This window comes from Haliotis rubra, unplaced genomic scaffold, assembly GCF_003918875.1.
Source record: "Haliotis rubra isolate DU_JTF1 unplaced genomic scaffold, ASM391887v1 Scf247, whole genome shotgun sequence".
Lineage (NCBI taxonomy): Eukaryota > Metazoa > Mollusca > Gastropoda > Lepetellida > Haliotidae > Haliotis > Haliotis rubra.
Window position 1 is genome coordinate 563,507 of NW_025766525.1, and position 24,856 is coordinate 588,362.

The following is a 24,856-nucleotide window of genomic DNA, read 5'->3' on the forward strand; positions in this document are numbered from 1 at the left end:
AATGGAAGAATTTCAAAGCGTATTGCAGGAAGAGGGGCGTCTCATCCCTCACTACGGCGTCCCCGCAGATGGTGGCAGAGTACCTTTAGCATCTCTGAACCTCCAGAAAACTCAAAGGTTCTTCACTAGCTACCTATCTGGTGGCTCTTAACACGGTTATTGCAGCGGCCTCAGGTGTGAAGGTGTCCACCGAGCTGAACTCGAGTCTCTCCTCCGGTCTTACACCCGCCGTGATGTTGCTGGAATATTGCTAAAAGCAACGTAAAACCAAACTCAGTCAGTCAGTCTTACAAACTGGCTCACCAATCTCGGAAGTTCCGGCCTCCAGCTTGGAATCTTTCCGTTGTACTTGCTCATCTCACGTCAGCTGATTATGAACCTTTGGAAGAGAAAGATTTCGAACATGTCTCCTTTAAGATCTTCTTTCTATTGGTCTTGGCTACGGCTGCTCGTATTTCTGAGTTGCATGCTCTTGATGATTCTCGGGTGCGGTTTGAAAGGTCTAGACATACAAAAGTTTTCCTTGGTTTGCGGTGGGATCTTCTCGCCAAGAATCAGTTACCAGGACAGCCGGATCGCACATTCACGATTCCGCCGTTGTCCTCTATCTTGGGCCCATATGACACTGAGGATCTGTCCTTATGCCCGGTGCGTGCATTAAGGATTTACTTAGCTGCCTCACAGGATCGCCGCAGACTGCGTAAAAGATTGTTCATTCCATTGTCTACTGCCTCCACCTCGGAAGTCTCCCGTACTACCTTGGCGTTTTGGATGCGAACTACAATCCTGCGTGCTTATGCCTTTGCTGACCTACCTCCACCGTCGAAGGTGAAGCGTCATGAGACTCGAGCTCTTGTCTCCACCATGGCTCTTCACAGAAATTGTTCCCTGCAGTCCATCATGGAGGGCTGTTTTTTACGATCAGATACGGTGGAAGGTCTACATCAATTCGGCCCCCTGGTCCTGGCGCAGCAATTGTCATCGGCCCGCGTTCGCAGATAAAGCAATCCTTCTTTGGTCGGTGTTGCTCTGTACATAATAAAAGATATCGATGTAATCCATGTCTTGGTACTTTTTTCTATTTGTGCTTAGATTATTCTCACCTATGGGAATAGAGCGTGTCTGCACTGTCATCAGTTATGACTTAATAGACTGTGAGGCCAGTCTTGTGCTACATGCAGAGATGATCGACACTCCACTTACTGACCTCTACGCTCTGAGCAATTACGTCAGTTAAGTGTTGATTTCCGATTACATACATGGTTTTCAAAGCGTTCTGCTCCTGATTCCTTTCTCACCTTTGGTACGTTAGGGAGATTGGTACTGAACGTTAAACTAGTTGAGCAACCGAACTATTCCCTCTTTCACCGCCTTCCAGCGTGTGTCTGTGGGGGGTAGTTTCGAAGCAGGGACTGGCCAGATTAAGGTCCTCAACTTTAATTCACTGGGGTCACCTGATAAATCGCGGGACGGCGGTGCCTAGTTGCCGAACTGCATCCTTTTGCTTGTCAAAAGTTGCGGCTGAAAACCACATTAATTCGGGAACACCCACTCCCTAGAGTTTTTGTGCTGTGTAAGCCAAGGGGTTACGTGAAGAAACCCATCTCAAGTTGGAGTTTGCATATCGGGAGTTGGTGCTTTCTCCTGGCCTCCTTGGGTTATGCGTTTTTCCTAGTGGTAGTAACGGGGTAATCTGCGACTTGCCTACCAGCCGTGGGATTATGCATACCGTGAGATAGGATAAGTTTAAACATTTGAAAATTTTATTATATATTGTATATTTATATACTTATCCTATCTCACGCGATAGGACCCACCCAACCTGCCCCACATCACAGATTACTGGAAGCTCCAAGACGAGAATGACAGGCACAGGTAGTCACATGATCATCTGAGCGAGCTCCACGCTTGCGGAGATGATCGACAGGTGCTGATGTCGGAGTGGGGGCAGAGGTCAGGGCGGGTCAGAGGCCAGTAAGATTTGATTCAACTTAGCCTACAGCATGTTTCCAAACATGGTCGTAGAAGAAGAGAGGTGCATACTGTGAGATAGGATAAGTATATAAATATACAATTTATAATAAAATTTTCAAAATTTGAAACTGTTTATCAGTACAAGTATCTTGGTACACTCAGAACATATTGTCTTTAGTACAAGGTGAATTTGCTTAAGTATTCATATAAAACATGGCATGCACACTGTGTATGTACACACACTGAAGTCGATTCTTATAAACATATGCATCGTCTTTTCAGATTGCTAATGTAATAATGAGCTTGCAGAATATGTAGATAACTCTACAAAATCAGTGCAATAAGTGCAATAATGCAACACAAGCCCCGCCCATTGTTTTTCCAGCCAATCAGGCAACAGTTGTTTGTTTGTGGGTACAGCGCAATTTCTTTTTAGTTTTTGGAAACAATCTTGTTTAACTAATCTCTTGCAATTAGTGAATTTAAAAATGTAAATGTGATTCATATTTTAATGTAAATGTATGTGTTTTTCTTTCAGGCTATAGTCTCCTTGGACTACAACGTAAATTGTTGCGGGAAGAGCCCGCTGAGAAAAAGAAGCAACATGGAGCACAATTTGCAACAGGCAATAGAGGTAGTACAAGACGCCCGCTTCCTCCATTGACTGAGACTGGGGGTCTTGGCCAGGCAATGGCAGCTGAATGGATAGCTGAACAGTGTGGTGAGTTGGAGGAGTCGGAGGATGAAGACATGGGGTTTGGATTGTTTGATGATGACACTCCCACAAGTTCCAAATATGCCGCTCCTGATGGACAGGAGGTCTTGCCTGGAAACACAGCAGTAGGAGGAGGGGCCCCACCCCACTTGCCAGTCCGAGCTGTTACAGGCATTGAAGGAGTGGAGTTTGGTCATGTTGCAGCGAAATCAGTGAAAATGAAGAGAAAGTCCAAATTATTCTTTCCTCCTCCACTTCCAGTCATCCATCCAATGATGTCTGCAGGGCCCCCAATACCCACTGTGGCACCTGCAAGTCATGGTCGTGCTTCTCTGCTTCAACAAATAGGCAATGGCAAACAGTTAAAGAAAGTTATTGAGCCTCAAATTGCTCGTATACAAAGTAATGCACCCATGCACTTTCAAGCTAAACAGTTTTCTGATGAAGCATTTCGCCCTTATGCCAGATGTACCAGTTCGGACACAGCCTCTCCAAGAGCAGGACTAGCTTCAAGCCATCGTAAAGCCCCACCTCCACCACCTCCCCCTCCTGGACGTCATGCAGCTCCACCTCCCCCTCCAGGACTAGCTCCTCCTCCACCTCCCACTTCTAGCCATCATGAAGCCCCGCCTCCACCACCTCCCCCTCCTGGACGTCAGGCAGCTCCACCTCCACCACCCCCTCTTGGACATCATGCAGCCCCACGTCCCCCTCCAGGACTAGCTCCTCCTCCACCTCCCACTTCTAGCCATCATGAAGCCCCGCCTCCACCACCTCCCGCTCGTGGACTTTATGCAGTCCTCCCTCCACCATTTCCTCTAGCATTACGTCAGGCAACCCCACCTCTGTCACACCGAAGAGGTGTCGAAAATCACATTCCTCCACCTCCCCCAGATGTCTCCAGGATGTCTCCTCCTTCACAAGTTGATGAAGACAAAAGATCAGGAAGATCAAGAAAATCAACAAGTAGAAGCAGAGATCGTGATTTAGCAGGTAAGATAAGAAAATCTGATTTTCAGTGTCAACAGTTTTACAAATCTTGGCATAGAGAGATACCAGGGGTCTTTTTCACAAGTTGATTTTAATCTTAAGCCCCAGATATAACAACATACGACTATTAGCATTATGATGGCCACACGAGCTCTGTTTTAACAATGACTTTTGATTTGCTGTTGACAACAGTATTTGGTAGAGTTGTTCATGCACTGTCAATGCCAATGTTTGATAGGGTCGTTGATGCACCTTCCACACCAGTGTTTGATAGGGTCGTTGATGCACCTACCACTCCAGTGTTTGATAGGGTCGTTGATGCACCTTCCACTCCAGTGTTTGATAGGGTCTTGATGCACCTTCCACACCAGTGTTTGATAGGGTCGTTGATGCACCTTCCACACCAGTGTTTGATAGGGTCGTTGATGCACCTTCCACACCAGTGTTTGATAGGGTTGTTGATGCACCTTCCACACCAGTGTTTGATAGGGTCGTTGATGCACCTTCCACTCCAGTGTTTGATAGGGTCGTTGATGCACCTTCCACTCGAGTGTTTGATAGGGTCGTTGATGCACCTTCCACTCGAGTGTTTCACAGGGTCATTGATGCACCTTCCACACCAGTGTTTGATAGGGTCGTTGATGCACCTTCCACACCAGTGTTTGATAGGGTTGTTGATGCACCTTCCACACCAGTGTTTGATAGGGTCATTGATGCACCTACCACTCCAGTGTTTGATAGGGTCGTTGATGCACCTTCCCCTCCAGTGTTTGATAGGGTCGTTGATGCACCTTCCACACCAGTGTTTGATAGGGTCGTTGATGTACCTTCCACACCAGTGTTTGATAGGGTCGTTGATGCACCTTCCACTCCAGTGTTTGATAGGGTCGTTGATGCACCTTCCACAGCAGTGTTTGATAGGGTCGTTGATGCACCTCCCACACCAGAGTTTGATAGGGTCGTTGATGCATTTTCCACGTCAGTGTTTGATAGGGTCGTTGATGTACCTACCACAGCAGTGTTTGATAGGGTCGTTGATGCACCTTCCACTCCAGTGTTTGATAGGGTCGTTGATGCACCTTCCACACCAGTGTTTGATAGGGTCGTTGATGCACCTTCCACACCAGTGTATGACAGGGTCATTGATGCACCTTCCACACCAGTGTTTGATAGGGTCATTGATGCTCCGTCAATGGAGTGTTTGGTAAGGTTGACTATGAAAAAACACCGTAGTCAAAGTGACCAAGTAATTTTCTGGGATATTAAAGTTCATGTGTGCATGTGCTCATTATAACATTTCATTATTTGGTCATCTTCTTCCACATACCACATACTGTCTCCAGTACCCCATGCTTGTCAGGTCACACCTGTCTCCAGTACCCCATGCTTGTCAGGTCACACCTGTCTCCAGTACCACATACTTGTCAGGTCACACCTGTCTCCAGTACCCCATACTTGTCAGGTCACACCTGTCTCCAGTACCACATACTTGTCAGGTCACACCTGTCTCCAGTACCCCATGCTTGTCAGGTCACACCTGTCTCCAGTACCCCATGCTTGTCAGGTCACACCTGTCTTCAGTACCCCATGCTTGTCAGGTCACACCTGTCTCCAGTACCCCATACTTGTCAGGTCACACCTGTCTTCAGTACCCCATGCTTGTCCAGGTCACACCTGTCTCCAGTACCCCATGCTTGTCAGGTCACACCTGTCTCCAGTACCACATACTTGTCAGGTCACACCTGTCTCCAGTACCCCATGCTTGTCAGGTCACACCTGTCTCCAGTACCCCATGCTTGTCAGGTCACACCTGTCTCCAGTACCACATGCTTGTCAGGTCACACCTGTCTCCAGTACCCCATGCTTGTCAGGTCACACCTGTCTCCAGTACCCCATGCTTGTCAGGTCACACCTGTCTCCAGTACCCCATGCTTGTCAGGTCACACCTGTCTCCAGTACCCCATGCTTGTCAGGTCACACCTGTCTCCAGTACCTCATGCTTGTCAGGTCACACCTGTCTCCAGTACCTCATGCTTGTCAGGTCACACCTGTCTCCAGTACCCCATGCTTGTCAGGTCACACCTGTCTCCAGTACCCCATACTTGTCAGGTCACACCTGTCTCCAGTACCCCATGCTTTTCAGGTCACACCTGTCTCCAGTACCCCATACTTGTCAGGTCACACCTGTCTCCAGTACCCCATACTTGTCAGGTCACACCTGTCTCCAGTACCCCATGCTTGTCAGGTCACACCTGTCTCCAGTACTCCATACTTGTCAGGTCACACCTGTCTCCAGTACCCCATGCTTGTCAGGTCACACCTGTCTCCAGTACCCCATGCTTGTCAGGTCACACCTGTCTTCAGTACCCCATGCTTGTCAGGTTACATCTGTCTCCAGGAGCTTGTCAGGTTACATCTGTCTCTAGTACCCCATGTGAGTCGAGCTAGGAAGTACATTTGTTACCCAAATGGTGAAACATAACCAGTGTCATATATATCATATGTGCATATGTGTACATATCACTTTTGCCTAGCAACCGTTGTTTCTGTGTTTCGTTGTGTGTGACATCATTAAATAATTGAACTTGATTTAATTTACAGGGCAGTCACACTTGCTTATGGTGTTTTGCTGCATACATTTACATGAATAAAATGATAATAAAGAAAGTATTACACTCACAAGTGTGTCATACGACTTATATGAAACTCATGCAAAATTGTGTATTGCCCTCTTTCACGCTTGGACAATGCAACATATATTTACACACTTGTTTCATTTAAGTCGTATGACACACTTGCTTGTGTAATAATCTCTATCTATGTACTTGTCATCAGTATCCATGTTTACATTTTAATGTTTCTGTTTCTAAAGTGGGAAACTCCTATTTGACAGATGGAGCTATTGAATGTACCACCCATAATCTTTACCACTGTGAATCTTTATCCCATTACTTAATATTTACCTTGCCACAGACTTCACAAATTTTATAGTGTTATATAATAATAGAGTAATGTAACATTTAATCTATAATAATTATGTATTATGATATATACATTTAACTAACACTTGGTTAATATTTCTTATTTTACAAAAGTTTGATCATGAATCTTGAATGTAAATATGTTTACCTGAGTGATCTGTCACTCTGTTGTTGCTTAGTGTTCAGACTTTGTTTATCATTCTGTCACTGAATTTATGATACAGCATTGGCATCCTGTCATGGCAAAATATTATATTGCAGCCATTTTTGTAAACAAAATAGTAAAGTGCATACAGTGTAAGGTGTGATGAGTTGATAGTTGTATATTTAATGACATTGCTGTAAGAAATGCTGTATCCATGTCAACTACTGATAATTATCCTTGTTATCGCGATTGTCCTCATGGTGTAAGGACATTCCATGAATAGTTTGGCAGCCGTCACAGCCTTATAATACCCTGGCGGCTATGTTTCTACAGGTGTGGAAGAGGAAGGGAGGACATTTCGCTCCAAGAGTGCATCTCTGTTAACAGCAAGAGACCAGGCAGAGGAAGATCTGCTTGGAATGGATGTGGAAATGGCTTCCTCTGTTCATCCTCCTTCCTCGGTTGCAGGACATGCAACCATTCTACCACAAGGAGAAGTCATTCAAACTGGTATGGCGTTCTACCCAACATCTGCTTCAACGACTTTCTCGTCTGGGCCAGTAGGGAAATTTAAACATGCTGAAAAATCCTCTTTTGGATCCGGATTTGGTAGTTCAGTGCTACCTGCTTCACAAACAATCCAAGCAGACAGACAAGTGGCGACACCTTTTTCAACGGGTTTCTCATTTGGGGCAGTAGATATGTCTAAACATGCTGAAAAATCATCTTTTGGATCTAGATTTGGTAGTTCAGTGCTACCTGCTTCACAAACTATCCAAGCAGACAGACAAGTGGCGACACCTTCTTCAACGGAGTTTTCATTTGGGGCAGTAGATATGTCTAAACATGCTGAAAAATCATCTTTTGGATCTGGATTTGGTAGTTCAGTGCTACCTGCTTCACAAACTATCCAAGCAGACAGACAAGTGGCGACACCTTCTTCAACGAGTTTCTCATTGGGGGCAGTAGATATGTCTAAACATGCTGAAAAACCATCTTTTGGATCTGGATTTGGTAGTTCAGTGCTACCTGCTTCACAAACTATCCAAGCAGACAGACAAGTGGCGACACCTTCTTCAACGAGTTTCTCATTGGGGGCAGTAGATATGTCTAAACATGCTGAAAAACCATCTTTTGGATCTGGATTTGGTTGTAATGTACAGATGCCATTTCACACAGACATCATGAAGCACAATCTGCCAGGATTCCAGGATTCACAGAGCTTCATGTCATCTCTTTCATCAGATGTCATGCAGCAGCAGCAACAACAACAGCCTCCAGTGAAATCTAATTCCCGGTTTGTAAACAAGCATGCAGATGAACAACTGTATCAGAGTAGTACATTTGGCATGCAACAACAACAACAGCAACAACAGGCATATCCTTCTGAGGAAAGGAGGCCCCTGTTTGGACAAAGCTATACAAAGGAACAAACATATCAGAGTGGTATGTTTGGAATGCAAGAGCAACAGCAGCAGCAACAAAAGAGCCCTCCACAACAGATACCCTTTGGTGGACAGCCACTATCATTGGAAGGAGGAAGAGGAGGAGGATTTGGAGGACTATCTCGTTTCAATCAGGAATCTTTTAGTGGACAGTCGCTGTCATTTGGAGAAGGGGGACTTGGAGGAGATGGTGTAGGATTCGGAGGACTATCTACGTCCCCATCAGACACCTTTTAGTGGACAGTCGCTGTCATTTGGAGGAGCGGGACTTGGAGGAGATGGTGTAGGATTTGGAGGAGCTTTCTCTGGGAGTCAGATGACACAGGGTTTTACTGCAGGCAAGAGGTCAGAAAAGACTGAAGTAACTCCAGTCAAGTTTTTCAGAGATTGGGAAGTACCAGAGAAACCAACTACTGGATTTGTTAATCAGAGTGGAATATTCCAGGGGTCTGACCCTTGCATCACCATGTTTCCTACGTTGTCCACTGACCAGGTGATGACTGAACCTCTAGCTGAGCCGACAAGCAATAAATTCACTCAGGGAGGCTACGGAGGAAAGATGCCATTCAGCTTCCAATCTGGATCTAGCAGTTTGAAGTATGGTGGCACCATGGGGATTGTTTCAGGGGATGTGACAAGAAGAGCAACACCACTAGAACTTGGGGGTCATGTGACAGGTGCTGCAGCAGCTCACTATAGGAACCCCTTACCTCAGGGCAACATCCAGATGGTCCTCCAGCTGCAGCATCAGGTGAGTGGGAGTACTAACACTTGTCCTTCACTATCCTCTAGTAAATACCATAGAGACATTACAAAAACTTCACCGGACTCTGGTTCAAGTGCTTCAGGTAGCTATTCAATCTGTTTTCTGGAACCAGTAGACTCCCCCCCAAAATGAACCAGAATTTGTTCTGGACTAAGAGTAATCCCAAATAGAGCAGATGTTATATAACGTAATGTGTCATGTGTATTATGTTTCTCGTGTTCTGTATGATGATGTCTGTTGTCAGGATGGGTCATGGAGATTCTGTAGTGAGCTTGACACAACTCTCTGCATCAGGAGCCTTGACTACAGAGAGATGTTGATGATGGCGGGGCTTCGGTCTCTAGGTAATGGTTTCCTCTTACAGAAAACAGTCAAATTTGTAAAACTGATCACTCAGTACAATATCACTCTGCTAGTTCATAGTGTGTGTGTTAGAACAGGGAGGAGATCCTGATATTACTCTGCTAGTTCATAGTGTGTGTGTTAGAACAGGGAGGAGATCCTGATATTACTCTGCTAGTTCATAGTGTGTGTATTAGAACAGGGAGGAGAGCCTGATATTACTCTGCTAGTTCATAGTGTGTGTGTTAGAACAGGGAGGAGAGCCTGATATTACTCTGCTAGTTCATAGTGTGTGTGTTAGAACAGGGAAGAGAGCCTGATATTACTCTGCTAGTTCATAGTGTGTGTGTTAAACAGGGAAGAGAGCCTGATATTACTCTGCTAGTTCATAGTGTGTGTGTTAGAACAGGGAGGAGAGCCTGATATTACTCTGCTAGTTCATAGTGTGTGTGTTAGAACAGGGAGGAGAGCCTGATATTACTCTGCTAGTTCATAGTATGTGTGTTAGAACAGGGAGGAGAGCCTGATATTACTCTGCTAGTTCATAGTGTGTGTGTTAGAACAGGGGAGAGAGAGCCTGATATTACTCTGCTAGTTCATAGTGTGTGTGTGTTAGAACAGGGAAGAGAGCCTGATATTACTCTGCTAGTTCATAGTGTGTGTGTTAGAACAGGGAGGAGAGCCTGATATTACTCTGCTAGTTCATAGTATGTGTGTTAGAACAGGGAGGAGAGCCTGATATTACTCTGCTAGTTCATAGTGTGTGTGTTAGAACAGGAAGAGAGCCTGATATTACTCTGCTAGTTCATAGTGTGTGTGTGTTAGAACAGGGAGGAGAGCCTGATATTACTCTGTTAGTTCATAGTGTGTGTGTTAGAACAGGGAGGAGAGCCTGATATTACTCTGCTAGTTCATAGTGTGTGTGTTAGAACAGGGAGAGGGAGAGCCTGATATTACTCTGCTAGTTCATAGTGTGTGTGTTAGAACAGGGAGGAGAGCCTGATATTACTCTGCTAGTTCATAGTGTGTGTGTGTTAGAACAGGGAGAGAGAGCCTGATATTACTCTGCTAGTTCATAGGGAGGAGAGACTGTGTGTTAGTGTGTGTGTTAGGGAGGGGAGAGCCTGATATTACTCTGCTAGTTCATAGTGTGTGTGTTAGAACAGGGAAGAGAGCCTGATATTACTCTGCTAGTTCATAGTGTGTGTGTTAGAACAGGGAGGAGAGCCTGATATTACTCTGCTAGTTCATAGTGTGTGTGTTAGAACAGGGAGGAGAGCCTGATATTACTCTGCTAGTTCATAGTGTGTGTGTTAGAACAGGGAGGAGAGCCTGATATTACTCTGCTAGTTCATAGTGTGTGTGTTAGAACAGGGAGGAGAGCCTGATATTACTCTGCTAGTTCATAGTGTGTGTGTTAGAACAGGGAGGAGAGCCTGATATTACTCTGCTAGTTCATAGTGTGTGTGTGTTAGAACAGGGAGGAGAGCCTGATATTACTCTGCTAGTTCATAGTGTGTGTGTTAGAACAGGGAGGAGAGCCTGATATTACTCTGCTAGTTCATAGTGTGTGTGTTAGAACAGGGAGGAGAGCCTGATATTACTCTGCTAGTTCATAGTGTGTGTGTTAGAACAGGGAGGAGAGCCTGATATTACTCTGCTAGTTCATAGTGTGTGTGTTAGAACAGGGAGGAGAGCCTGATATTACTCTGCTAGTTCATAGTGTGTGTGTTAGAACAGGGAGGGAGAGCCTGATATTACTCTGCTAGTTCATAGTGTGTGTGTTAGAACAGGGAGGGGAGAGCCTGATATTACTCTGCTAGTTCATAGTGTGTGTGTTAGAACAGGGGAGAGAGAGCCTGATATTACTCTGCTAGAACAGGGAGGAGAGCCATGCTAGTTCATAGTGTGTGTGTTAGAACAGGGAGGAGAGCCTGATATTACTCTGCTAGTTCATAGTGTGTGTGTTAGAACAGGGAGGAGAGCCTGATATTACTCTGCTAGTTCATAGTGTGTGTGTTAGAACAGGGAGGAGAGCCTGATATTACTCTGCTAGTTCATAGTGTGTGTGTGTGTGTGTTAGAACAGGGAGGAGAGCCTGATATTACTCTGCTAGTTCATAGTGTGTGTGTTAGAACAGGGAGAGAGAGCCTGATATTACTCTGCTAGTTCATAGTGTGTGTGTTAGAACAGGGAGGAGAGCCTGATATTACTGCTGTTCATAGTGTGTTGTTAGAACAGGGAGGAGATAGTGGTTCATGTGTGTGTTAGAACAGGGCTAGAGAGCCTGATATTACTCTGCTAGTTCATAGTGTGTGTGTGTTAGAACAGGGAAGAGAGCCTGATATTACTCTGCTAGTTCATAGTGTGTGTGTTAGAACAGGGAAGAGAGCCTGATATTACTCTGCTAGTTCATAGTGTGTGTGTTAGAACAGGGAGGAGAGCCTGATATTACTCTGCTAGTTCATAGTGTGTGTGTTAGAACAGGGAGGAGATCCTGAAGCCATGCATGTCAGAGACATATCCCATGGCTTGTGTGGAACCCACAAGCAGGGGAAGGTACTGGCATGACAGTCTGGTCTTCCTTCCAAACTGGAATACTGTTTTTGGTATTTCTAAAACACTTAATTACTCATGCACATTCAAGGACACTTTGTCTTTAGATATGTTGCCATTCCCTCTTTATACTTGGTTCTGACAAGGTGTCATACCACTGATTCCCATAAGCATGTAGACAGTAGCTGATTGTGTTATTTCAGCTTCTGTATGCTCAACACTATCTTAGTCAATATGGAACAAGTTTTTATGGATAACAACTTCTTTATTTCTTGAGTGCGACGTTTCGATACAGATTCTTGTACTGTTGTCAAGCAAGAATGTGACTCTTGCTTGACAACAGTACAAGAATCTGTATCAAACGTCGTGACTCACGAAATAAAGAAGTTGTTATCCATAAAAACCTGTTCCATATTGTACGTCTCAACTTCTAAAATGCCACTCAAACAAACTATCTTAGTCGGTTGGATTTCTATAAGTTTGGGTAATGATTACATGACCAAGTAAAAAATCTTTCTGAAATTCAGTCTCCAATGTTTTCCAGGAACAACTGTCGCAGAAGAAATCCAACGTCTAGTTTCCACCTTGCTGGCTATTCTTGTCATCTTGGAGGCTCTCTGCCCAGAGTTATTTCCCCTGACAGATGACAGTTTGCACAAAGACGGTGAAAAGGATTTGGGCAAAATTCTGTCTAGTAAAATTGAGTTAGCAGTCATATCTTGGAAAATAGACGTGGCTGAGATGTTTTTAGCATTACATCAAGGAATCAAGTTTTGCACTGCGCTGGATGAAAAACACCCACTTGTGTGTAGATCCTTGGAGCTGGCTGATGATTGGCTGTCTGCAGTGGCGAAGATGTTGGGTGATTTGGGAGAAAGTCAGAAGACAAAGGCGGTGGGAAAAGTCTTTCATCTTCTGTTTCCAGAACTTGAAAAAAACTTTGGAGAGGAAAAACAAACTTAGAACAAAACCTAGGTTGTGTTAGACTGGTGTATTGGGATATGAAAGATGGTTTTATTATTTTTATTGTACTTTGTATGCTGCATAATGGATGGTGTAATCATTTAGGTAAACAAAACTCTATCTAGTGTGTGTTGATGATGAAATACTGGTTGGTCACAGGCACAGATAGTTTGTACAGAATCAACATTGTCTTCTTGAAAGCCTTTGTCTGCATATGGAAAATGTGTAACAGAAGCATTCTGATTGTATTGATATGTGATATCATCGGTGCCTAGAGTCAGTTGGCTTGAGGAGAAGACTAAAGTAAATCATGACATTAATGCGAGCATTTTATTAATGCGAAAAATGTGTCTGTACTCTTCTTGCATTATTATAATGACGCATTTCAGTCTGACCATGTCTACTTTCGAGGACTTAATGAAAGACAGAAAACATAAATCTCTTGTCGTCTTTATTGTCTTCAGGTTAGCATTCATCATAACAATACAGAATATAACAAAGACTTAGACATCTCTGAAAAAATTTATTGACAAATGAGCTCTAATTTCCATGACACTAACTGATATCCATTGAACTTATTCATCAGTAAATTATGTAACAATAGCGGAAGTGTTGACACTACACATTACACCAGTACAGGTCACTTCCTCATTACAGGTATCTCAAGCCACATGTAATTTTCACTGGTTACAATCACTGGTCATTATTTAAAGTCACTCGCACATCAGTCAGACCGGACATTCTCCAACAAGGCAGGATCATTTCAATAGAAGAAGTCTTTCAAATCGGATTATATGTATAAATGTTGTAGCAAGCAATCATGTGATCAAAGATGGCAGCATAATCAAAACATCGTCAGCTCATTTCCATTTGTGGTTTAACAAGCTCAATTCAGGTTATTTGGTAAATAACAAGTGTGAAAAGAAAATGAACAACCTCAAAGATCCAGGATGTCACATTTTATCATCAACACAGATTCCTGAAAGCTCAAATTAATTTTGTGATGCATTTTAGACTAGACCCTCGCACTCGCATTAATTTCATGATTTACAATATACTGATGGCTAATAATAAAGGAAGTGTTATGGAGAGTGTGTTGGCTGCGTGTTCTGCTATTGCTTTTTGACCAGTATTTGAGTTACAGCCTCAGTCTAACCCTGTTAATCCAGTCTAACCCTGTTAATCCAGTCTAACCCTGTTAATCCATGCTTTATGGTGCCTGTTCTTATTTTGTTTTATCATCTTAACATTCCAGCGTATTGACTGTGATACACGTAGCTAGTGAGGAAATTACATTTATTTTGTTTGAATGACATGAGGTTGCATTATGTTTCTCACTTAATACAATTAAGCAGACCTTCATGATCTATCTCTGACCCTTACTTGACCTTTGTGCAGTGTTAAACAGGAGTGAATAAATATATTTACTACATATGTTTGTCGTTCATAGAGTTGCTTGTCATGTTGTACCATGTTTTAAGTAATATGTGAGATTTCCTGTAAATACAAATTCTTCTCTGTATTTGTCAGTGTAGAGTTCTCCCTGGTGAACCTGAGGACGTCCCAGGTCGCATCACAATGACATTTAGTCCTCCCCACCATTACACATAAACCTGAGGACGTCCCAGGTCGCATCACAATGACATTTAGTCCTCCCCACCATTACACATAAACCTGAGGACATCCCAGGTCGCATCAGAATGACATTTAGTCCTCCCCACTATTACACATAAACCTGAGGACATCCCAGGTCGCATCAGAATGACATTTAGTCCTCCCCACCATTACACATAAACCTGAGGACATACCAGGTCGCATCAGAATGACATTTAGTCCTCCCCACCTTTACACATAAACCTGAGGACATCCCAGGTCACATTAAAATGACCTTAAGTCCTCCCTACCATTACACATAAACCTGAGGACGTCCCAGGTCGCATCAGAATGACATTTAGTCCTCCCCACCATTGCACAGAAACCTGAGGACATCCCAGGTCGCATCAGAATGACATTTAGTCCTCCCCACCTTTACACATAAACCTGAGGACATGCCAGGTCGCATCAGAATGACATTTAGTCCTCCCCACCTTTACACATAAACCTGAGGACGTCCCAGGTCACATCAGAATGACATTTAGTCCTCCCTACCATTACACATAAACCTGAGGACATCCCAGGTCACATCAGAATGACCTTTTGTCCACCCTACCATTGCACATAAATCTCAGGACATGCCAGGTCACATCAGAATGACATTTTGTCCTCCCTACCATTGCACATAAACCTGAGGACATGCCAGGTCGCATCAGAATGACATTTAGTCCTCCCCACCATTGCACAGAAACCTGAGGACATGCCAGGTCACATCAGAATGACATTTAGTCCTCCCCACCTTTACACATAAACCTGAGGACATCCCAGGTCGCATCAGAATGACATTTAGTCCTCCCCACCTTTACACATAAACCTGAGGACGTCCCAGGTCGCATCAGAATGATCTTTTGTCCTCCCTACCATTGCACATAAACCTGAGGGCGTCCCAGGTCGCATCAGAAGGACCTTTTTGTCCTCCCTACCATTGCACATAAATCTCAGGACATCCCAGGTCACATCAGAATGACCTTTTGTCCACCCTACCATGTGCACATAAATCTCAGGACATGCCAGGTCACATCAGAATGACCTTTTGTCCTCCCTACCATTGCACATAAACCTGAGGGACATCCCAGGTCGCATCAGAATGACATTTAGTCCTCCCCACCTTTACACATAAACCTGAGGACATCCCAGGTCGCATCAGAATGACATTTAGTCCTCCCCACCTTTACACATAAACCTGAGGACGTCCCAGGTCGCATCAGAATGACCTTTTGTCCTCCCTACCATTGCACATAAACCTGAGGACGTCCCAGGTCGCATCAGAAGGACCTTTTGTCCTCCCTACCATTGCACATAAACCTGAGGGACATCCCAGGTCACATCAGAATGACCTTTTGTCCACCCTACCATTGCACATAAATCTCAGGACATGCCAGGTCACATCAGAATGACCTTTTGTCCTCCCTACCATTGCACTGGAACCTGAGGGACATCCCAGGTCACATCAGAATGACCTTTTGTCCACCCTACCATTGCACATAAATCTCAGGACATGCCAGGTCACATCAGAATGACCTTTTGTCCACCCTACCATTGCACATAAATCTCAGGACATCCCAGGTCACATTAAAATGACCTTAAGTCCTCCCTACCATTACACATAAACCTGAGGACATGCCAGGTCACATCAGAATGACATTTTGTCCTCCCTACCATTGCACATAAACCTGAGGACATGACAGGTCACATCAGAATGACATTTTGTCCTCCCTACCATTACACATAAACCTGAACCTGAGGACATCCCAGGTCACATCAGAATGACCTTTTGTCCACCCTACCATTGCACATAAATCTCAGGACATGCCAGGTCACATCAGAATGACCTTTTGTCCTCCCTACCATTGCACTGAAACCTGAGGACATGCCAGGTCACATCAGAATGACCTTTTGTCCACCCTACCATTGCACATAAATCTCAGGACATGCCAGGTCACATCAGAATGACCTTTTGTCCACCCTACCATTGCACATAAATCTCAGGACATCCCAGGTCACATTAAAATGACCTTAAGTCCTCCCTACCATTACACATAAACCTGAGGACATGCCAGGTCACATCAGAATGACATTTAGTCCTCCCTACCATTGCACATAAACCTGAGGACATGCCAGGTCACATCAGAATGACATTTTGTCCTCCCTACCATTACACATAAACCTGAACCTGAGGACATCCCAGGTCGCATCAGAATGGCATTTTGTCGTCCCTACCATTACACATAAATCTGAGGACGTCCCAGGTCACATCAGATTGACGTTTTGTCCTCCCTACCATTACACATAAATCTGAGGACATGCCAGGTCACATCAGATTGACGTTTTGTCCTCCCTACCATTACACATAAACCTGAACCTGAGGACATCCCAGGTCGCATCAGAATGACCTTTTGTCCTCCCTACCATTACACATAAATCTGAGGACATGCCAGGTCACAGCAGAATGACCGTTTGTCCTCCCCACCATTGCAGAAAAATCTGAGGACATCCCAGGTCACATCAGAATGACGTTTAGTCCTCCCCATCATTACACATAAACCTGAGGACATGCCAGGTCACAGCAGAATGACCTTTAGTTCTCACTACCATTACACATAAATCTGAGGACATCCCAGGTCACATCAGAATGACCTTTTGTCCTCCCCACGATTACAGAAAAATCTGAGGACATCCCAGGTCACATCAGAATGACGTTTAGTCCTCCCCACCATTACACATAAACCTGAGGACATCCCAGGTCACATCAGAATGACCTTTTGTCCTCCCTACCATTACACATAAACCTGAGGACATCCCAGGTCGCCTCAGAATGACCTTTTGTCCTCCCTACCATTACACATAAACCTGAGGACATCCCAGGTCGCATCAGAATGACCTTTTGTCCTCCCTACCATTACACATAAACCTGAGGGACATCCCAGGTCACATCAGAAACCTGAGGACATTGCCAAATCTCTAGGACATCAGGTCACATCAGAATGACCTTTTGTCCCACCCTACCATTGCACATAAATCTCAGGACATCCCAGGTCGCATCAGAATGACATTTAGTCCTCCCCACCATTGCACAGAAACCTGAGGACATCCCAGGTCGCATCAGAATGACATTTAGTCCTCCCCACCTTTACACATAAACCTGAGGACATCCCAGGTCGCATCAGAATGACATTTAGTCCTCCCCACCTTTACACATAAACCTGAGGACGTCCCAGGTCGCATCAGAAGGACCTTTTGTCCTCCCTACCATTGCACATAAACCTGAGGACGTCCCAGGTCGCATCAGAATGACCTTTTGTCCTCCCTACCATTGCACATAAATCTCAGGACATCCCAGGTCACATCAGAATGACCTTTTGTCCACCCTACCATTGCACATAAATCTCAGGACATGCCAGGTCACATCAGAATGACCTTTTGTCCTCCCTACCATTGCACATAAACCTGAGGACATCCCAGGTCGCATCAGAATGACATTTAGTCCTCCCCACCTTTACACATAAACCTGAGGACATGCCAGGTCGCATCAGAATGACATTTAGTCCTCCCCACCTTTACACATAAACCTGAGGACGTCCCAGGTCGCATCAGAATGACGTTTTGTCCTCCCTACCATTGCACATAAACCTGAGGACGTCCCAGGTCACATCAGAATGACCTTTTGTCCACCCTACCATTGCACATAAATCTCAGGACATGCCAGGTCACATCAGAATGACCTTTTGTCCTCCCTACCATTGCACTGAAACCTGAGGACATCCCAGGTCACATCAGAATGACCTTTTGTCCACCCTACCATTGCACATAAATCTCAGGACATGCCAGGTCACATCAGAATGACCTTTTGTCCACCCTACCATTGCACATAAATCTCAGGACATCCCAGGTCACATTAAAATGACCTTAAGTCCTCCCTACCATTACACATAAACCTGAGGACATGCCAGGTCACATCAGAATGACATTTTATCCTCCCTACCATTGCACATAAACCTGAGGACATGACAGGTCACATCAGAATGACATTTTGTCCTCCCTACCATTACACATAAACCTGAACCTGAGGACATCCCAGGTCGCATCAGAATGGCATTTTGTCGTCCCTACCATTACACATAAATCTGAGGACGTCCCAGGTCACATCAGATTGACGTTTTGTCCTCCCTACCATTACACATAAATCTGAGGACATGCCAGGTCACATCAGATTGACGTTTTGTCCTCCCTACCATTACACATAAACCTGAACCTGAGGACATGCCAGGTCACAGCAGAATGACCGTTTGTCCTCCCCACCATTGCAGAAAAATCTGAGGACATCCCAGGTCACATCAGAATGACGTTTAGTCCTCCCCATCATTACACATAAACCTGAGGACATGCCAGGTCACATCAGAATGACATTTAGTCCTCCCTACCATTACACATAAACCTGAGGACGTCCCAGGTCGCATCAGAATGACCTTTTGTCCTCCCTACCATTACAGAAAAATCTGAGGACATCCCAGGTCACATCAGAATGACGTTTAGTCCTCCCCACCATTACACATAAACCTGAGGACATCCCAGGTCACATCAGAATGACCTTTTGTCGTCCCTACCATTACACATAAATCTGAGGACATCCCAGGTCACATCAGAATGACGTTTAGTCCTCCCCACCATTACACATAAACCTGAGGACATCCCAGGTCACATCAGAATGACGTTTAGTCCTCCCCACCATTACACATAAACCTGAGGACATGCCAGGTCACATCAGAATGACATTTAGTCCTCCCTACCATTACACATAAACCTGAGGACGTCCCAGGTCGCATCAGAATGACCTTTTGTCCTCCCTACCATTACGCATAAACCTGAGGACGTCCCAGGTCGCATCAGAATGACCTTTTGTCCTCCCTACCATTACACATAAACCTGAGAACATCCAACGTTGCATCAGAATGACCTTTTGTCCTCCCTACCATTACACAGATACCTGAGGACATCGTAGGTCTCATTAGAATGACCTTTGGTCCTCCCCACCTTTACACATAAACCTGAGGACATCCCAGGTCGCATCAGAATGACATTTAGTCCTCCCCACCTTTACACATAAACCTGAGGACGTCCCAGGTCGCATCAGAATGACCTTTTGTCCTCCCTACCATTGCACATAAACCTGAGGACGTCCCAGGTCACATCAGAATGACCTTTTGTCCACCCTACCATTGCACATAAATCTCAGGACATGCCAGGTCACATCAGAATGACCTTTTGTCCTCCCTACCATTGCACTGAAACCTGAGGACATCCCAGGTCACATCAGAATGACCTTTTGTCCACCCTACCATTGCACATAAATCTCAGGACATGCCAGGTCACATCAGAATGACCTTTTGTCCACCCTACCATTGCACATAAATCTCAGGACATCCCAGGTCACATTAAAATGACCTTAAGTCCTCCCTACCATTACACATAAACCTGAGGACATGCCAGGTCACATCAGAATGACATTTTGTCCTCCCTACCATTGCACATAAACCTGAGGACATGACAGGTCACATCAGAATGACATTTTGTCCTCCCTACCATTACACATAAACCTGAACCTGAGGACATCCCAGGTCGCATCAGAATGGCATTTTGTCGTCCCTACCATTACACATAAATCTGAGGACGTCCCAGGTCACATCAGATTGACGTTTTGTCCTCCCTACCATTACACATAAATCTGAGGACATGCCAGGTCACATCAGATTGACGTTTGTCCTCCCTACCATTACACATAAACCTGAACCTGAGGACATGCCAGGTCACAGCAGAATGACCGTTTGTCCTCCCCACCATTGCAGAAAAATCTGAGGGACATCCCAGGTCACATCAGAATGACGTTTAGTCCTCCCCATCATTACACATAAACCTGAGGACATGCCAGGTCACATCAGAATGACATTTAGTCCTCCCTACCATTACACATAAACCTGAGGACGTCCCAGGTCGCATCAGAATGACCTTTTGTCCTCCCTACCATTACACAAAAATCTGAGGACATCCCAGGTCTCATCAGAATGACGTTTAGTCCTCCCCCACCATTACACATAAACCTGAGGACATCCCAGGTCACATCAGAATGACCCTTTGTCGTCCCTACCATTACACATAAATCTGAGGACATCCCAGGTCCCATTACACATAAACCTGAGAACATCCAACGTTGCATCAGAATGACCTTTTGTCCTCCCTACCATTACACAGATACCTGAGGACATCGTAGGTCTCATTAGAATGACCTTTGGTCCTCCCCGCCATTACACATGAACCTGAGAACATCCCAGGTCGCATCAGAATGACCTTTTGTCCTCCCTACCATTACACAGATACCTGAGGACATCGTAGGTCTCATTAGAATGACCTTTGGTCCTCCCCGCCATTACACAGAAATCTGAGGACATCGTAGGTCACATCAGAATGACCTTTGGTCCTCCCCGCCATTACACAGATACCTGAGGACATCGTAGGTCTCATTAGAATGACCTTTTGTCCTCCCTACCATTACACAGATACCTGAGGACATCGTAGGTCGCATCAGAATGACCTTTTGTCCTCCCTACCATTACACAGATACCTGAGAACATCGTAGGTCTCATTAGAATGACCTTTGGTCCTCCCCGCCATTACACAGAAATCTGAGGACATCGTAGGTCACATCAGAATGACCTTTGGTCCTCCTCGCCATTACACAGAAACCTGAGGACATCGTAGGTCTCATTAGAATGACCTTTTGTCCTCCCTACCATTACACAGATACCTGAGGACATCGTAGGTCTCATTAGAATGACCTTTTGTCCTCCCTACCATTACACAGATACCTGAGGACATCGTAGGTCTCATTAGAATGACCTTTCATGAAATTAGCTGAACTAATGAAGAACTAGCAAAACCCTGAAAGCAGCCTATAATAACGAGATTTCTCAGGCTCCACGGCACAAGTATCAGACCAATTGCATGAACATCTCCTTGCAGCTGAGTGCATTGACGAGGTGTGTATCACAGTATACCATGAATACAGACATTGTAAAATATTTAGTGTTTGACTAACTTATTTCTGTTTTAGAATATGTTGTAATGTTATAAATTATATTAATATGAGATTACAGTTTTATGATCTGCCTGTTGAGAAAGAATTATTTTTGATAGTTTGATAAATCATGAAATATTTACAGCTGTATTGTTGGTGAACCTTTGTTGATTGGTTCTGGATAGTTAGCTAGAATGTTTGCTGTGTCTCAGTTTCCATGAAAACACTGCTGACATTTGTTTTCCACTGTTTCTGTCTTGTTCTGTCGTGTTGTTCATCATGTGGGTTGTACTGAAATTATTGTATCTTGGAATAAATTATGGTTAGAAGAGTTTGTTTTATTGCCGAAGTGTGACAAAGCATTGCCGTTGCCAAAATATGTGGTGTTTACAGTCTGTTTGGGTCAAAATGATATCGACGAATCACAAATGATGTGACGTCACAAGTGCATGTGATTCCCGCCCCCTGAGGCTGTTCCTGCAACTGTTACTTTACTCACAGAAAACCAAAACAAAATCTTGACAGTTTGTTAAGTAACATTTTCATTTTGGAGACAAAATATGAATCTTTTTCATTACATTCTGCGTTGAAATGAATGTTTTATCATTAACGGATTGTGATTCATAGGTATGATTTTGACCCAACAGACTGTAACTAAGGGTAGTTCCAAGCAGTGGTGAATATACAAGACACAGTGAAAAGGAATGTATGTTACCAAATCTGATGCTGTTGAAGTCTCTTAGTTAAGGATTACATGATCCACAGCAAGTGACATGCCCAGAGGGGTAGAAATATTGTGTGGAGACCTCTCTTGGTGTGGAATGTACACAGACCTCTCTTGGTGTGGAATGTCTGCAGACCACACTTGGTGTGGAATGTGTAGAGACCACTCTTGGTGTTGAATGTGTAGAGAACACTCTTGTTGTCGAATGTGTAGAGACCACTCTTGTTGTGGAATGTGTGGACACCACTCTTGGTGTGGAATGTGTAGAGACCCCTCTTGTAGTGGAATGTGTAGAGACCACTCTTGTTGTGGAATGTGTGGAGACCACTCTTATTGTGGAATGTGTAGAGACCACTCTTGTTGTGGAATGTGTAGAGACCACTCTTGTGGAATTCGCACAGACCACTCTTGTTGTGGAATTCGTAGAGACCACTCTTGTTGTGTAATGTGTAGAGACCACTCTTGTTGTGGAATTTGTAGAGACCTCTCTTGTTGTGGAATGTGCACGGACCACACTTGGTGTGGAATGTGTAGAGACCACTCTTGTTGTGGAATGTGTAGAGACCACTCTTGCTGTGGAATGTGTAGAGACCACTCTTGTTGTAGAATATGTAGAGACCACTATTGTTGTGGAATGTGCACAGACCACTCTTGTTCTGGAATGTGCACAGACCACTGTTGTTGTAGAATGTGTAGAGACCACTCTTGTTGTGGAATGTGTGAATACCACTCTTGGTGTGGAATGTGTAGAGACCACTCTCGGTGTAGAATGTTTTGAGACCACTCTTGTTGTGGAATGTGCACAGACCACTCTTGTTGTGGAATGTGTAGAGACCACTCTTGTTGTGGAATGTGTAGAGACCACTCTCGGTGTAGAATGTTTTGAGACCACTCTTGTTGTGGAATGTGCACAGACCACTCTTGTTGTGGAATGTGTGGAGACCACTCTAGTTGTGGAATGTGTGTAGACCACTCTTGTTGTGGAATGTGTGGAGACCACTCTTGTTGTGGAATGTGTAGAGACCACTCTTGTTGTGGAATGTAGAGTGTAGAATGTGTAGAGACCACTCTTGGTGTGGAATGTGAAGACCACCACTGTTGTTGTGAGAACTCTTGGTGTAGAATATGAAGAGACCACTCTTGTTGTGGAATGTGTAGAGACCACTCTTGGTGTAGAATATGTAGAGACCACTCTTGTTGTGGAATGTGTAGAGACCACTCTTGTAGAATATGTAGAGACCACTCTTGTTGTGGAATGTGCACAGACCACTCTTGTTGTCGAATGTGTAGAGACCACTCTTGTTTTCGAATGTGTAGAGACCACTCTTGTTGTGGAATTGTAGAGACCACTCTTGTTGTGGAATGTGTGGAGACCCCTCTTGTTGTGGAATGTGTAGAGACCACTCTTGTGGAATGTGTAGAGACCACTCTTGTTGTGGAATGTGTGGAGACCACTCTTGTTGTGGAATGTGTAGAGACCACTCTTGTTGTGGAATGTGTAGAGACCACTCTTGTTGTGGAATGTGTAGAGACCACTCTTGTTGTGGAATGTGTAGAGACCACTCTTGTTGTGGAATGTGTAGAGACCACTCTTGTTGTGAATATGAAGAGACCACTCCTTGTTGTGGAATGTGTAGAGACCACTCTTGTGTGTGTAGAAGACCACTCTTGTTGTGGAATGTGAGACCACTCTTGTTGTGGAATATGTAGAGACCACTCTTGTTGTGGAATGTGTAGAGACCACTCTTGTTGTGGAATGTGTAGAGACCACTCTTGTGGAATGTGTAGAGACCACCACTCTTGTTGTGGAATGTGTGGAGACCACTCTTGTTGTGGAATGTGTAGAGACCACTCTTGTTGTGGAATGTGTGCTCATGTTGTGGAATGTGTAGAGACCACTCTTGAATGTGTGTGGAATGTGTAGAGACCACTCTTGTTGTGGAATGTGTAGAGACCACTCTTGTTGGGGAATGTGTGAGACTCTTGTTGTGGAATGTGTAGAGACCACTCTTGGTGTAGAATATGTAGAGACCACTCTTGTTGTGGAATGTGTAGAGACCACTCTTGTTGTGGAATGTGTGTAGTGTAGAATATGTAGAGACCAGGAATGTGAAGAGACCACTCTTGTTGTGGAATGTGTAGAGACCACTCTTGTTGTAGAATGTGTAGAGACCACTCTTGTTGTCGAATGTGTAGAGACCACTCTTGTTGTGGAATGTGTAGAGACCACTCTTGTTGTGGAATGTGTAGAGACCACTCTTGTTGTGGAATGTGTAGAGACCCCTCTTGTTGTGGAATGTGTAGAGACCACTCTTGTGGAATGTGTAGAGACCACTCTTGGTGTGGAATGTGTGGAGACCCCTTTTGTTGTGGAATGTGTAGAGACCACTCTTGTTGGGGAATGTGTAGAGACCACTCTTGTTGTGGAATGTGTAGAGACCGCTCATGTTGTGGAATGTGTAGAGACCACTCTTGGTGTAGAATGTGTAGAGACCACTCTTGTTGTGGAATGTGTAGAGACCGCTCATGTTGT

General features: G+C 44.5%; 2 protein-coding genes and 1 long non-coding RNA gene across 3 annotated transcripts; all 3 read left to right on the forward strand.

Moving 5' to 3' along the window:
• The first annotated feature begins 3,843 nt into the window (after nucleotides 1–3,843).
• LOC124279161 (sialidase-like) lies at nucleotides 3,844–8,487 on the forward strand. Its single transcript, XM_046714961.1, has 3 exons — nucleotides 3,844–3,877; nucleotides 4,051–4,878; nucleotides 7,139–8,487. The coding sequence occupies exons 1-3, from the start codon at nucleotides 3,844–3,846 to the stop codon at nucleotides 8,485–8,487; spliced, it is 2,211 nt and encodes a 736-aa protein (XP_046570917.1).
• Nucleotides 8,488–8,500: 13 nt separating this feature from the next.
• Nucleotides 8,501–14,309, forward strand: LOC124279140. The gene is made up of 3 exons (XM_046714940.1): nucleotides 8,501–9,001; nucleotides 9,261–9,360; nucleotides 12,459–14,309. Exons 1-3 carry the CDS (start codon nucleotides 8,567–8,569, stop codon nucleotides 12,875–12,877), a joined length of 954 nt encoding a protein of 317 aa, XP_046570896.1. The 5' UTR covers nucleotides 8,501–8,566; the 3' UTR covers nucleotides 12,878–14,309.
• Nucleotides 14,310–20,960: 6,651 nt separating this feature from the next.
• On the forward strand, nucleotides 20,961–21,930 carry LOC124279144. The gene is made up of 2 exons (XR_006899302.1): nucleotides 20,961–21,344; nucleotides 21,406–21,930. It is a non-coding gene; the product is annotated as an uncharacterized LOC124279144 (long non-coding RNA).
• The last annotated feature ends 2,926 nt before the right edge of the window (nucleotides 21,931–24,856 follow it).